General features: G+C 35.3%; 1 protein-coding gene across 1 annotated transcript in view; it reads right to left on the reverse strand.

Moving 5' to 3' along the window:
* Positions 1–16353, reverse strand: part of LOC124364965 (zinc finger protein Gfi-1b) — a 78205-nt gene that overhangs the window by 47879 nt on the left and 13973 nt on the right. The window contains exon 2 of the mRNA XM_046820817.1: positions 4864–5043. Within this exon, the coding sequence (XP_046676773.1) occupies positions 4864–5043 (180 nt within the window). The remainder of the gene's footprint in view (positions 1–4863; positions 5044–16353) is intronic.

Consider the following 16353-nt stretch of genomic DNA (forward strand, 5'->3'; position numbering starts at 1 on the left):
AATATATGAAACCTTACTGGACATCATATTTTCTCAACTTTAAGATGATTTACGATGACTGCAATGCTACCGTTGGTCAATCATGCATTTATTTTGTAGGCAGATCTTGTTCGTGGAGGTCTAAGGAACTTAACGGGATGCTAGCCGCTTCAAGTCATTTTTCTGTTTTCTTCTCTTTATCTCGGGCCGCTCAAGGTATCGGATACCTAAGGCGACCCTTATCCCCTCGGCCCGTCCTGCGGCTATTGGCAGGAGGCTCAGCGTCAGATTCAGGCCGCGATACGCATTGATTTACAACGGCCTATCGGTGGCCATAAACCCATCAGGACCGATTTCATTTAGTCCGCGTTATCTATCGGCGGGATTTGTCCGCTGATAACTGCCGAAGTAACGGTTCACGGGCTTTGTTTTATCAGGATTGTAAACATCCCGGCAGCCGAGTGCACGGGGTTGTAGGGATTACACGGGAGTGGTGCACTTGGGGCGTACACTGCAGATCTCCATCTGTCATCCGTGTCCCAGGTGAGCGGTGAGTTCCACACTCTGGACCGGCCGAGTGCACGGGGTTGTAGGGATTATTAGGGCAAGCTTCCTCATTTATGACGTAGTAATCAAACAATTTCATGTTCAAAACCAAATATTTGTTATCATTTATCAGTTAGTGATCATTTTAGTTATCGTTTAGTGATCATAATAATACATGCAAAGAAAGTCTCTTGAATGATCTATCCGTTTCCCTCGTTCCACCAGTTTCCCTCTCTGGGCTTAAGATTTAAAATTCTCCCCCACGTAATCTAAAAATTTCGAGTGGTAGTTTAACTAATTAAAATACATTTAAAAACCGCTTTCCCTACATGCTCTATACTTCAGGATGCACTTGAGGACAAAATGACCTGAGATCAGCTACCGTCTCGTGAACCGAGTTACTAGTCAAACTAATACCATATTGTACTCTTGTATTATATAGTTGTAATATAATTTGCACAATAAACTGTATCCAACTGTGTCAAATAAAGACGTTTGAAGTTGGAAGTATTTTGAGAGGATCGTGGACAGACTCCATTTACTTCAATCCTTAGCTATTAGCCTTACAAAGCCCTTAGAGAGAACTGATTGAGAAGATAGTCTACAGTACTTTAAATACTGTACCTCAAAGAACCGATTCAATATTCAACATGGGGATGCTTTAGTTCAGTCAATAATAGCTCAAAATGATAAAAAGATTTGGATCGTTTGATCCAGATTTGGATAAAACGATGTATCCAGAACAGATTTGGATCAGAATCGAGTCTGACTTGGGTCTAGTGCAAAGACAGGATTTGAGGTGACCGAGCAGGATCAGGTGCCAGGCGGCGGTCGGTGATTCACGGGTAGTGCGTTGTACGGGCGGGCCAAGGACCCAGGTGCACTACTGTAATGCGATGGACTCGCTGCTTAATAAAACATGCCCGCCCCAATCTGGCAGATTCCCTCCCGCGATACAACCCTGCGGCCTGCACTCTCAGAGTGAGCGGCGCAAGTTTTACATGCTAACTAACGGATTTGACCTTTACAAGAATTGAATGTTTACAAGAATTAGTAATTCAATTTTGGTGACTGACACGTGAGTTCTACAAGTAACCCCCAATGAGGTTAATAAGTGTATTTTAAAAACTGACGGGAAATATTAAGGTTTATTGTAAAGTGCTAATATAAAATAACAAGAGGGACACGCGTCGTCGAGTCTGTCGCAAAAGTGCATACCATTTAAAACGCATTTTTTTTAAGTTTAATATTTTTATATTAAAACTTATGTCTCTCTATTCATATATTAAGTGCTTTGTACTAACTGTATTCTTCGATCTAACGTGGTCTATTCAGTCACTATGAGCATTTTATCAAACTGAATCTAGAAATAAGTTCGTGACCGAAATTTAGATTTAAATAAGTTTGCATTCCGCACCAAATCATTAAATAACGATAATATAAATACCAGCTATACTCTAGAAATACAACTTTACGAAAGAGGGACGTTTTACATTAAAAGATTTTCCTTTTTTTAGTTTACAATTTTTTATTAAGATAACCTGTTACAATTTGGAACTTTTATTGATATATAGTCATCGTAAATCGTTATACAGTTAAATATTAAAGTAGAATGCTATGAAGGAAGTCCTATTTTTACCAAGTTAGGGCTAGCAAGCCCTCTCTGTCCTGTAATTTGGAGACCAAAGGCTTAGAGGTGACTTCCGAACCCCCACCACACCAATGACTGGACAGGCGGACTGCTTGCAAGGACAGGAACGCTCAGCGTCACCCATCCAAGCAGCAGCCACGCTCGATTATCTTGCGGTAATCGCTACACTGCGCAATTGGCAATGCGTACTAAGTTAAAGGTTACATAGAAAAGATGTCCATAGGATATATCTATCGATGTAAATACATAAAAGAGATGTTTATCTGTAATCTTTAAGTTCTTTGAAACGAATTTGGAATAGCGTATTAAACAGATGTGTAGGTTATTTTCAGTATAAAGTATGTCATCTAAAGTTTGTTTCATAATATCCATAGTAACTACATGTTTTGCGTTATCTGTCACTTTGATTTAATTAATATGAAATACTCTGATATACTTTTCTTCGCCATGACGTAATTGTTGCTAGCCTACTGGCGAACATGACCGCACTCTGTTATGGGTTCGTTAATTCTAGTATGAGTTAACTAGTCGCCTCGGACTAGTTAACTCATACTAGAATACTCATTCTCAGGTTGATTTGACAGCTAATTCTCCTATGATGAGATTTCCAATGGTTTGATAGTTTTTGGAAATTGTCTGAGTTAGAGAAGACAGTCGGAACAAACGTCATTCTCCTCTCCAAATAAAGGATTACTACCCCAAAGTTGTAACTTCTCTATGTGTTACGAGAAGGATTTTGGTGTCATATAAGTTTCTGGACATGTAAAGTCTTTTTTTCTCCTACATAAATTGCACTTATATGTGTTTTATCGAACAAATAATACCACTTAAAATTGCATTTTATAATGCAGGGTTTCCCCAACAAAATTCCCCAACAGTTTAATTACTCTTTATTAACATAACCGGTCGCAGTAAGTGGAACAATTCCTTTACGCATTTGCTAAATTATTCATCGATGTATCATTTATACGAGTTTTTCTAGCACAAAGAACAGTAACAAAAACAAATAAACTTTCTGAAAAGCAAACAAAAAGTACAATGCGAATCAATTACAAAATACAGTATTAAAAAGCAACAACGCCGAAACAATAAATAAAACGACCTTCGGTCGCCATAGTTGCGGTAATTAAAGCGCTCGCAAACGAAAACAGCTCGCGAACGAGGGTAAAACCAACAAATACCTAATTACAAAATAATTTCATTGGTTTTATTTGCAATGGATGGCGATTTTCGCCGAAATTGAATTTTAAATTACTCATTCACGCTTTGCCAGTTTTAGTTGGGTTTACATAAACACGGGACCGTTTGATCCGCCAAATCTCAAAAGTAAATTGTTTTCAGGTAACCTGTGTTTATACACCCCGGCGTCCCGCCCCTCCACGCCTACTCGTTTCTGCTTTATTTTCCGACATCATTGACATAATAAAAACACCAGAGGTAGTTTTGTTTCCAGCCCTCCTGTTTATTTAAACTCGTTACCGCTGAAACGCGCTTCTAAATTATGATTGTTTCTATGACGTTATGTGTTAAACGTTTGGTCAAATTTACATTTCAAGATTTACTTTCTCAGTGACTTTGTGACTTTGGGAAAAGTAAGTTTTAACGAATTGTCTTCAATTGATCTGAAAAACAGAACCCAATAAAGTTAGGACCAGTGTAATTTTATTGCAATTGAAGTTAGCGTAAGAAATATTAAAAGAATATTTAAATTTTTGTAAGTATAATTTTACATTTTGGGTTTGTTTACATCGTTATTATTCACCTATTTGGATTTAAAACAGTTTTTAGACAGTTGCATTGTGCTGTTTTGAAGAGGTCTTAATTCTTTAAGACCTCTTCAAAACACCTTCTAACTTCTGTCCATTTACACCACAAATATGGTTAATTTTATTCAGTGATAAGGTACAACAGTATTTAAGTCAATAACCGTCTGGACGTTGGAAACATATTTAAGTTGGTTAATATATGAGTCCTAATTTTAGTATGAGATAGTATATTTATTTTCGGAGTAAATACAGGCCTATACTGGACATAAATTCACCATGATATGAATTTCAGTGGTTGTCAGAGTAATTTATTAACCCACCACACAATAAAACTGTTCAATATTGTCCAATCGAGTGTTGTTAAACATAATAATAATTTGCATTACAGCAGAAAACGAATTTTTTCGAGAAGAAGTACAATTTTATTTGATCTTTAAATTTGCGTATGCTGTGTGCACAACGTATTAATATTCGGTGACTTGACCTGTAGCCTGCCGATTAATTTAAGTGTATGCAGGTTTATTATAAATAATATTTTGTTTTAATTTTAAAATCACTCTCGTTACTTGTGACTTTAAAATCAGATCAATAAATTCATCAAAAGGAGATTAAAGGCATTGACAAAATTATAATATATGAGTATTTAGTTTAATAAGTCTAAAAAGTAAATATAGTATACTTGTGAGTAAGAACTTGAGTAATCTAAAATAATTATAAATATAATGTCGAAAATGTAATATTCTTAACACCTAAATCTAAAGCGGCACGCTAGATACAAAGGAAATACGCGTTCGAAATTATCTGTAGCGTAGCACTGTAACACTTTTCTGTTAAGGGAAGATCACTTTGAAAATTAAAATTAAAAAATTTTCATTCCTAAAACTAGCAGCTAGAATTGGAAGTAAGGAGCAGGAAACTTACCAGGGTTGGCTGTCGGCGGCGAGGAATGGATCGGTTGATAGCGAGGCATAAGGGGAAGAAACTCCCCTCTTGCCTGGGGAGAGGAGGTCCACAGTCTGCTGCAGTAGGGTCCGAGGTCGCCGGCCGAGGTCGGGGGTGAGAAACTGCCTCCGGAGGTTGACAGCTCCGGACTTCGTAAACCTGGAAACCCGAGAGGCATGAGTAGTTGAGACCGAAGAGAGAGTCAGGGAAGGGATTGACAAAGCGCATGATCAAGCATAGTGAGTGATCAATTGATCCTAACGTAAATGATGGAGCATAAGTAAATACTAAGTTAACAATAAAGTTTGAAATAAATACATTAACAAAATTGAAATTAAAATAATTGCAATATTTTCTCACGTATTTCTAGATTTGAGATAGCATATATAATTAATTTTTCTTCAGCAAATTAAATTTTGTGAAAAATAAAATCATTTCAGACAAACACTACGGTATTGTACAATACTAACGGTTTCGACTGTAAAATGTTGTTTTGTTCGCTCTACTCCATACTGCAGAGTCATCAAGTCACTTCTAGCGTACGAGATGTATTGAGGCCTTACCACTAAAGATAGTTTTAAGGCAATATTTGATTCTCAAAAGAGAGCGGTAAGAATTGTTTGCTGTGACCGTGTGAATATTGTAGGAAGCATTTCGGACAGATGGTATACCTTATCTTCACTTTTGAGTTACCATGTTGCAGTTGATAATTCAAAAATCCCAATGCGTTTTAAAAGTTAACTCATAACTTTTATACGCGATAATCATAATTTGACCCCTGATAAATATTCTCTCTCTCTTTTTCTCCATCAAATAATTTTTATCAAGAGTCAAAGTTGTTCCACAATATTTCTTCTTAAGAAATACACGCTGCTTACGAGGTTGAGGAATTATGTATCCAAAAGAGAAGAAAGGAGGAGTAAAGGATGCTCTATAATATTTAACTTGCACTCTTATAACAAAATATACAGTTAACACCATTCAAAGAAAAAGCATCACTTACATCGGAAAGTAGGAATTTGTTAAAAAAAAAACAAACCTGTTATTCATGCAGCTATTCTAAAATTCTGTTACCAATTTAATATGAGCTGATTGGTTGCAATACTTCATAAGAAGAGAGACAATGAGTATTGTTTAAGTACACAACCTAGTTTATATTGCTATCGATAGACAAATTACCTACAAGAAAAAATCGATCATTAGCAGTGCTGACTTTTTGGTGACGTTAGTAATGGGAGTATCAAAAAGGATAAAAATGTGAAATGATAATCTCTTCTCAAATCTTACTTTTTTTAATACTTCTTTTTAAACTTAGTACCAGCTGTCAGACACGTCAATATCACACGTTACATTAGTGTCAGCCATGTGCAGACCGATTTTGTGATTGAAAATCGTGACTTTTATTTCTTTTTATCTCGTAGTCGGACACTAACACTATTACTTATGTGACTGACGTTTGGTTTTAATCGTTAAAATTAAGAAACGTGTGATATAAAAAATCATTTTGTGCTAGGGACCATTAGTTTTTATCAGTTTCCCTTTATCTTTTGAACGAAACACCTTGTATAGATCATTTCCCTTCATTTTTTATAAAATATTTGTTTAGTTTTCATAAAAGTAAAAATTTATAAATGTATCGACAATTCCTACCATTAGAGGAAAAATACTCATGTTGCTTATCACTTATTTACTTACCCATCCTCAGACTGGGCCTCAGTGCAAATCTTTTGATCAGTTATGGATGCTAAGGTTGTAATTTTTTGTCCATTGTATACATCTTATATCGTATGCGAAACTGCGATGTAGTATTAGTATTTTCATATTTGATTACCTCCAAAACTTAAAATCTCTCGGCTTAAAATGAGTGTAAACCCCAACTGGCCCACAAGACACCGACCGCTCATCAATATCGACAGTGCGACCGATCAGAACCTCGGAATGGCCATATGAGATCCACTAATTTATTGAGGTAAAGCGGGCTAAGAATCGATAAAAGCAATTTGACGGCTAGGATTTGTGGCCTGTAGCAGCAATCCTCTTACAGTTCCATGAATTGTTAACGGCAAGTCGGCGGGTCGAGTACGGACATATCGGCAGTGGAGAGATGTATCGACAGCGGCTCCAGACACATCGGCTGCGAGCACAGAGGTAACCGCGGGATCTTTCACATTGTTCCCAGCTCCCAGCTAGAGCAATCTATTATTTATAACAAGTGTGGTTTGTATTTTGTTACTACAGACAATAATAAAGCCATACAATCATACAAAATGTAAGGTTGACCACACGTCTTGACTATAGCTGGTTCTGGTAGTTTATGCATTTCCTTAATTTTTATCATACTCTTATAAATTATATGCATATACACTATTAAGGTATGTCACTGCAGGGAAGGAAGAGTTATGAACTACTATATACAAATTCTCGAATCTTAAAAATTCCTTCCAGATACATTAAGTTTGAGGTGAGATGCAAATTACAGTTTTATTCGGCTTAAGCTCGTGTCCACTGAGCAATTTCTACGGTAGCGTAGAAAGGAGTGTCGGAAAGTACGCGTCTTTAAAAATTGTTGCTGTTCGGGCATAAATTAATTTATGATTTTATAAGGACGTATTCTAAAAGTTCAGCTTACTTTTGTTAGTGTAAGATGCGTCCTGCGGTACGGGGAATGATTCTGACCAAGAAACGTAAGTTGGATGTCTCTGGGCTTCATACTGCTCTAATCTTCAATCAAATTTACATTGTAGGGCCAGTGACTTTAAAATAAGCGTATTTTCAAATATAAAATTTAAGTAAGCACCTTAAATATAAATATAATTTATTTTTAAAGGCAGGCACATGTAATCACCTTCTATACGTTTGTTATAAACTGCAAAACAATGTACAATAGCAAAACTGAATCTGTAGAATTACAACATGGCATAACTCCAAATCAGTGGCACAAGAGGTCTTTGGTCATGATTTCCGATGACAGATTATAAAAATGGGAGATCCGGAAGTCCTTAAGTAGCGTCAGGAATGTTGGGAAACATCTCGCCGCCCAGGTGAGTGATTCCTGATAATACCATGAACTCCCTGCCTAGAAACAACAATACGGGTACGAAGGTCATTCAATAACAAGAGACAAATTGGTCTGAAGAAAAAGTGTTGGTGGAGCAGGTTCGATATTTTATAGCTTGGAATCACTTTGATATTGATGTATCAACATTATTTTGTTTATAACCTCAACAATACAATTCAAGATGGCGAATCCGCTAGAGAATTCCACATTAGTTCAACAACATTCTGTTTTCTTATTTTACTTGCTGAAGGCGAGAAACCACTGAATATATACTGTAGAATGTCTAAAGTTTAAAGAGCATGGTGAAAGAGCATGAAGTGGGAGCACACCAACCTGCCAAGAAAAACTCAAAACCATAGCCATGCATCAGCAGGAAGAATCATGTTGACAGTGTTTTGGGACGTTCAAGGTACAGTTTTCTTATTATCTCGAAGAGTAATAAAAATAATGATGAACAGCCAATACTACTAGGATTTGATTTTAAACAAGATGAAGCCAGCCATGAGAGAGAAACGTCATGGATCTCAGAGGAGAGATGAGATTCTCCAGCAAGACAACGCACATTTTCATATAGCTGAACTAACTCGCAAACCATCGAAAGACTGGGTTGGGAACTGCTTTGACCCCCTTGCAAAGTCCTGATTTATGACCTAGTGATTTTTATTGGTCTGATGCACTGAATGAGGCATTACTTGGGGAGAGGTTTCAAGACAACGTGGATATGAAAAGGTTTATCGGGAATTGGTTTAAATATCTAGATAAAGAATTCTTTGCAGCCACAATAAAAAGGCTTGTAGCCGTTATAACAAGTAGAAAATGTTCAAGGGGATTATGTTGTATTGTTTTGTAAAAATAAACAGTTTTTCCCAGACTAATTTGTCTCTTTAAATATTGAATGACCATCATTACTACTACTGAGCTTAGGGATCTCTCACCACCTAGATGAATGAGTCTGATAACAAATTTGTTGGAGTTTTCAGGATCCGGAGTCTGTTGCAGCAAGATGGGAAGTTCTTTCCAATCGACTAAAAAATCCAAGAAGGTTTTTAGACCCATCAAGTATTTAGTAAAATGACAACTGTTGTCCGAGGAATACGAGGGAATTTGAGATGTAGTGTACAAATGTATATTTCCCATCCTCAAACCTTACGAAACCTATTTTTGTCTACATACAATTCTGTGATATAAAATAGAAGAGTTGGTTGACTTTAATATAACCAAATTTTAGGATAGTATGTTTAAATATGTATTACATCTATTATCAATGTGCTGTCTTTGTTCATTATATTCTTTAGTTAATTCTATAACTATGAATTTTGTTGTTATAGCAAAAATATACCTATTTTTTATGTAATTGATTAGTTTCTTATCGGTAAATAGGACTTAAAAATAAATCATACTCTCATTGAGAACGCTCTCAAACCCTTATCTTTTCCTGCTGTTCTCGTCTTTGTGCGGCTTGAATTGGTTGTTAAATAAGTCAGTTAAGCGTTTAACAAAACTTTTTCATTATTTGGGGGTATATATTTTAGTATTGAAAAGAGAAAAAATGTGAAGTAAAAACTCATATAAAAGAAACACTGAGATTTCCAAAAATTATACTGATACTATAGTGATAGAGTTACATTTTTACAGTGGCGGCCATATGGGGACCACTGCCCCTCTCACATTTTGAAAACACTTTTTTATAAAATATAACTTAATCACTCTTGTATTGTAACTATATTAAATAAAATTAACTTAATGAAGTCATCTTGGAGAACGAGTAAATTTCTTTCAAATATTTTATTTTTGTCGTATCTAAATGTAAAATCACCTGCTACAGTAAAAGATAATGGTAAACCAGCTGTTCTTGAACTTCTGTACTTAATCCGCCCTTAAATATTTATACTGGAATAAATTAAAACCAGTCTGTATACATAGATAAGCACCTGGTACCAGGTAAACGCGAGGAACCTAGAAAATTCCGATAAAGTTATCTTTTACCAATTATCAGAATTAAATCTAATTAACTGAAAGTAATCAATCATCGGTAGTCTATTTTACAATTAACTTCTGATTTGTTGAAGAGGCTGTTGCCAAACCAAACCAGTCCAATCCCTAATCACGTGTAGTATCTCAAGTACAGATTAGTTCAGCACGGTCAACCAATTGGTGATTATAATGTAATTACCGAAATCCTCCTGATTTCAACCCGCGCTGATTATGCTTACCCGATATCAATAATGGCTGGCTCACTAACAGCGTGGATCAACCAGTCATGATTTTTAAGTCTGAGATATACTGCTTTCTTCGAGTGTTATTAGTTGCGGCTTAGTTAATTTACGATTTAATCTGTTTACTTCATTTCATAATTTGATAACGGTTCTTAAACGGGGTTTTTGATAATGAGTTTATTTTGACGAGGGAAAGATTCTAGTGGAAAATCCCTCGCGATGTGTCACGTAATACACGTGTTCTCTTAATAAGGCTAACTTTTGAAAATGAGACGTAAACAGCTGTCTTTGATACTGTAGCTTTTTTTTAAATACGGATGAGATCTGCAAAAGTCATCGCTTTTGCTAAGTCAGCTGATTTTCCCTCTTCCAAACAATACTTTCTCTACGTAAACAGTTCTTTTCCTATATAAACTCCTCTTTCCCTGTAAAAAAATAAAAATTTGACTTTTCAGTCCTATATTCAAACATCTATCTTGTACTTACCTCTGCACAGATTTTATTCTATGTTACTAAATGATAGATAATCAATAGATAGCAATCACTAGTGCTTTTTTAATATTTAACTTTAGATTTTGGAATGTTATGATTTATAAAAAACATTATTGACTAAATTCAATTTTAGCACAAACACAAAATCTGTATAACAAAGCAAAATAGACATTGTTTTTAGTTGTATTTAGCTAATTATTTGTAAAGATTACAAAAAGTGCGCGCCGCTAAATTACTGGCGACACCGACAACCAGAATACGCCAAAAACTAGTATAATAGTTTATTTAGAGATTGCTTAGCTATCTTGAGCATTTCCTTGGTTCAATGTGCGAAATGTTCAAAAAACATAATCCAAAATACATACTATAAACAAGCGGTTCTACGTGGCGTATTTTGGTTAATGGGGGCCGCTAAATAGGTATTTTCCAAAAATACTTATCTAGCGCTTTTTCCAAAAATAATTTTTCTTATTTTAAAGAAGTTTTTTTTTCTTTATTTTAAAGAGTTTATTGCTAGTATTTGGTATTTCTGTTTGCATTTGCTAACTTCCATACCTCTGATACGCTATGAATAGACTACATACATACATTAATGGCTTTTCCGGATAAACAGTATCTTATTTAGTTCTTTATTTTTATTTAGGTTTTTACATCTCTACTTTACTTTTACTTTAATTTCAGATATAGTTATTATCTGTAGTTGAAGTAAACGTTCAAGATTTAGTTCACCAACGGTAATAGATTTCTGTAAACATATCCAGTATTTAATTGACTGTCGGAATTGGCTCTAATAGTTTATTCTTTGTTTTTTTTTTAAGTTGTTATTATTTCTGTTACCAGGAATGAATAATTATTTTATTATCACTCTATTATTTTATTAATTTATAGAACTCAAGTGTTTAACAAATTTCCCCCTTTCATGTAATTTAGTACCATCACGACACTGTCCACGGTTTACGGGTCTGGGCAGGTCTGAATCGTCTACATATTCAACAACAATTAACCCTTTAAGTAGTGCTTACTTTTATGATTAAATAGTAACCACGTCTTCAGACGTTTAAATATAATCTACCGTAGAGGAGAAATCACGTCTTGAGCCGTTTTCATCAGGAAATATTATGGTTTGGTTTATTGTTCTGTTCTTTACTAATTATACCTAAAATATCTAGTAATGACCATACAACTCTTTTGTAGAGGGGCTGGACAATAAAACCACTAATAGTAGTTTATATTTCCTCCAATCATCATTTATAGAGACTCTTACTTTGTCTCTATGTCAATAATGTTACTATCTTATGTTAAGTTGCGACACTAAAAAGATCTTTGGTTTTCCGCTAGTTCCGCAAATTCATGATGACGGCATGTCATTCATATTTTGTATTGAAAAGAGCTTTTCCAATTTGCACCTATTTTACTGTTTAGCTCAGCTTTACAGAGGGGGTTTCCATAGTGACAATGATAACTAAAACTTAATTTTTAACGATTTTTTCAACTTTTGAATGTAAAATACATATTTTAATGATCCCATAGTTATATAAAAATGATTTAATAAAAATAGCATAAAGTGAAAACTCTACTCTTAAGACGTATTTTACTGTAAAATTAACTACTCCTCCACTTGTTAAACATAATCACTTTTTAAGCCGTGATTACTCCTGAAGAGGTTAAAATACTTTACCATCAGTATGAAGCCAAATTATTTGGTGCGGAATCTCAAATATTGATTTAAACTTAAAAAAGATTTGAGGTAAATAGTTTTAACATAACAATGTGGTCCATGTGGCCTTCCAAAAGTAAAGATTTATCACTGCATAGAGAAATGAACGTGCAAATCCTGTTCAAATGAGATACGGACACTTTATTTTGTTCTCTTAGGATAACATTGCACCTAGCCCTATAAGGACCTTTGCGCTGCTTCCGGAGTGACAGTATATTCTGGGTGGGTAAGGTTTGGGGTAAGGGCCGCCTCCTATCGAGATCCATGAAGTAGAATTTAAGGCACTAATCTCGTCATGTCCCCTCGAAAGAAGGGGATGACAGCTCTGAATCAACCTCTCCAGTCAAAGCAGGCAAGGGGTGGCACACCCTTGTTGAGGCTAGCAAGAACCTCTGAGGTTAGGGAACGAACCTCACCAACTCCAACAGTCATCTCCCGCAGTAGACTAGACCTATCGAATTGCCCTTGCACCCCAGAATCTCGACATTAGCGGTTAGTGGTGTGCCGCTCCCGGACATTCATAAGGTTGACACTTCGGTTTTAAGAATGTCCAGTGGTAGGTTCAACTGGAAGGTATAAAATAAACCAGAAGTGATTCCTGCAATACAAACATTTACGCTTTAAAAAGTGAGTTATGAATGTGAATAAATGAAATGCATTCTTCAGGATTTATATAATCCAGGAATATTTATCGCACAGTAGGTATATTCTCAGTTTGAAACAGGCTCGAAGTTTGCACTATGAAATCTTGACTTGGAAATACATTAATTTTTACGGACAATAGATTAAATCATATACATAAAGATATATAAGAATAACAAGGTTACAGACATTTTCCATAGTTACAACTGAAAGATTACGTTTCGAGTACTGGGATCTGCTGTCGCCATCAGGTGTCATAGACCTAAGTTTAAGCATTCGTTAATTTAATGAACTTAAATATATGAATGTGAACCGGCTAAAAGTCAGTCATGCACGTTGCCAAGTTAATAAGCACACCATTATGAATTTGTTTTGCAAGTTTAACCTTATGTTTTATAATTAAGCAGTGAAGAAGAAGGGGGATACTACTTCCCGAAACATCGAGGGTTCACTTTTTGTAACATCCAATGATGATGGTAAATGTCCTTGCTCCCTTCAGGTCATCTATCTCAAATAAGGAAACTTGTAAAGAAAGATCATGAAGTGAATTTGAGTGTTAAAGAAACACTTTACCTTGGCAGCATCCTATCCTAACATCGCTCAATGAGATCTCACTATCTGCTCACATTCCATCGCTCTCAACAATCCCAGGTTTGAGATTTACCTAGACTTTATCAGGGATTCTGTAACCACGCCAGAGATTACTCTATATAAAGCAGTGACCGCTGTTATCACTATATCTCCGTCATCAGTTATCAGTGAGTCACCCCAATGATGCAAGGGCTTGATCCCTTTACAGCTCCTGAAATAAACTCAGTCGCCTTAGTTTCAGATTTAACAATGTTTGCGAAGTCGAGATGTCTACATGAATTGCATAACGGTGTCGAATATTTAAAAATAAAACAGTCAAGTATATTTAGCTTTGCAGTCATGTAATGCCTGTCGACATTAGTGCGCGTAGGTTTTGTTGTGTTTACATTCATTTTAAGCAATAAATTCTTTGTTAATTTGAAAGTTTTCTATTTTAAATAATACATTAATAATATACCTGTACATTTCGGTGAGATTATGTATTCTTAATATATTCAGGACAACATCGAGAAATTAAAATGCATTTTGTGTTAAAAACTAAATTTTGTTCTATAATAAGAATCCTTTAATGTTTCTAATCTCCTACAACTCTCAACGTTTCAACTGGCTAGTATTAATGCATGAAGTATTCAAGGCTGTCAACTTTCATCATCAAATTCTAATGTAACATTTCTAAAAAGAAAGAACGTTAAATGAATAAGTACTTCTATACGGCTGTTGGACCTACTACTGAATTTCCCTTTTAGTCGATCTTGACCAGCTTCATCACGAAGGAATTCGTTTAGATTTTTATCCCTTCCAAAAATTCCTAGGCGATAATGTAAAAACCGAAGGTGTATTGTCAATACGAATTATGAGCAAAATTGTTATCAAATCGTATTTTAGCATACTTGACCGATTTGGTTCTTGTGTATCAGAATAAGTAAGTGATCAACTAAATTGGGATATTTATAGAATATTGAATTTGTATTAATAAAGAAACACGTTTGATTCTTCTGCCAATCACTGTACCAATAAAAATGTAGTTCTTTCTTAATTCTCAAGACTGTCCTTTGCTTCTTTGTAATGTTGGTGAAATCGTTCATGACGCTTGGCGAAAATATCTTTTGGGGGGAAAATGTCAACCAAATTGAAATCAACCTATTGGAGAGTCTTCTATTTCTAGTTGTGTCCTTGATTTTCTGATGAAATAAGCAATAAATGGCCATTGATCAATTGAGGTAATTGGGGTAGGGAGGTAAACCACCGTCTTCTTCTGGAAACTCCAGATGCGGTCCGAAGGCAATTGGACAATTGGAGTGAAAAAGGGTTTGTCTCACAAATTGACGCTGATTGTGGGACTCAGAGGATGGGGATTTGTTGGCGGGCGGGCGTGGGAAGATGAAAGACACCGCGAAGAACTAAATGTTCCAGTCACGTGACCAATCTCTGCCCTCTCATTGGCTAATCACTTTGTTTACTAGAAGGCGCACTCCTGCGCGTATGTGGCTGGAAGGTTATGTGATCGATGACGAGATGTATCAGATTACAATTATAATTCATGCTCTCACAAGTTTCACAATAATCACCAGCGTTGTGTGCATTTCACTATTCATATCTCAAAAGCTGTAAAACCTTCTGTAACGAAATGTACAAAAGAATGGTTCTTTTCTATATTTTTGGTAGATAAGTTGATTCTGACTCAAAACAAGTAATTTAAATTGTATTTTGGTTCACATTTGAGGTACTGTAATATCTATACTATCATATAAAGACGTAATAGTATCTGCCTGTGTGTTTGTGTGTCTTACTCAATTGCGTAAAAACTACTTGTTTCGATTGTTTTTGAAACTGTATATGGAGGTTTTCTTCATGTTCATGATTTAAACATATAGGTTCGTTCCTACTTCTGTGTATTTGTCGTGTGTATTAATCAATTTGCGTAAAAACTACTTTGTTTCGATGGGTATGAAACTAGTATAATGGAGTTTTCTATCATGTTCCTGAAATTAACATATAGAGTTCGTTCTATAGCCTTCTGTGTATTTGTATGGTGTAAACTCAATGCGGAAAAACTACTTTGTTTCGATTGTTTTGAAAACTGTAATATTGAGTTTCTTCATGTTCCTGGTTAACATATAGGTTCGTTTCCTACTTCTGTGTATTTGTGTGTGTGATTACGCTCAATTGTGTAAAAACTACTAGTTCGATTTGTTATGAAACTGTATACGGGAAGTTTCGTATCATGTTCCTGGTTAACATATAGGTTCGTTCCTACTTCTGTGTATTTGTGTGTGTATTACTCAATTGCGTAAAAAAACTACTTGTTCGATTGTTATGAAACTGTATATGGCAGTTTCTTCATCTTCCTGGTTAACATATAGGTTCGTTCCTACTTCTGTGTGTATTTTGTGTGTGTATTACTCAATTGCGTAAAAACTACTTGTTCGATTGGTTGATTGAAAACTGTATATGGAGTTTCCTTCATGTTCCCTTGGTTAAACATATTAAGGTTTCGTTTACTTACTTCTGTGTATTTGGAGTGGTGTGTTAATTACTCAAATTGCGTAAAAACTACTTGTTCGCTTGTTTAATGAAACTGTATATGGAGTTTCTTCATCTGTTCCTGATTAACATATAGGTTCGTTTTCCTACTTCTGTGTTATTTGTTGTGTGTATTACTCAATTGCAGTTAAAAACTACTTGTTCGATTGGTTATGAACTGTATATGGGAGTTTCCATTCATCTGTTCCTGATTAACTATATAGGTTCGG

The sequence above is a fragment of the Homalodisca vitripennis genome, chromosome 6 (genome assembly GCF_021130785.1).
Source record: "Homalodisca vitripennis isolate AUS2020 chromosome 6, UT_GWSS_2.1, whole genome shotgun sequence".
NCBI classification, from domain to species: domain Eukaryota; kingdom Metazoa; phylum Arthropoda; class Insecta; order Hemiptera; family Cicadellidae; genus Homalodisca; species Homalodisca vitripennis.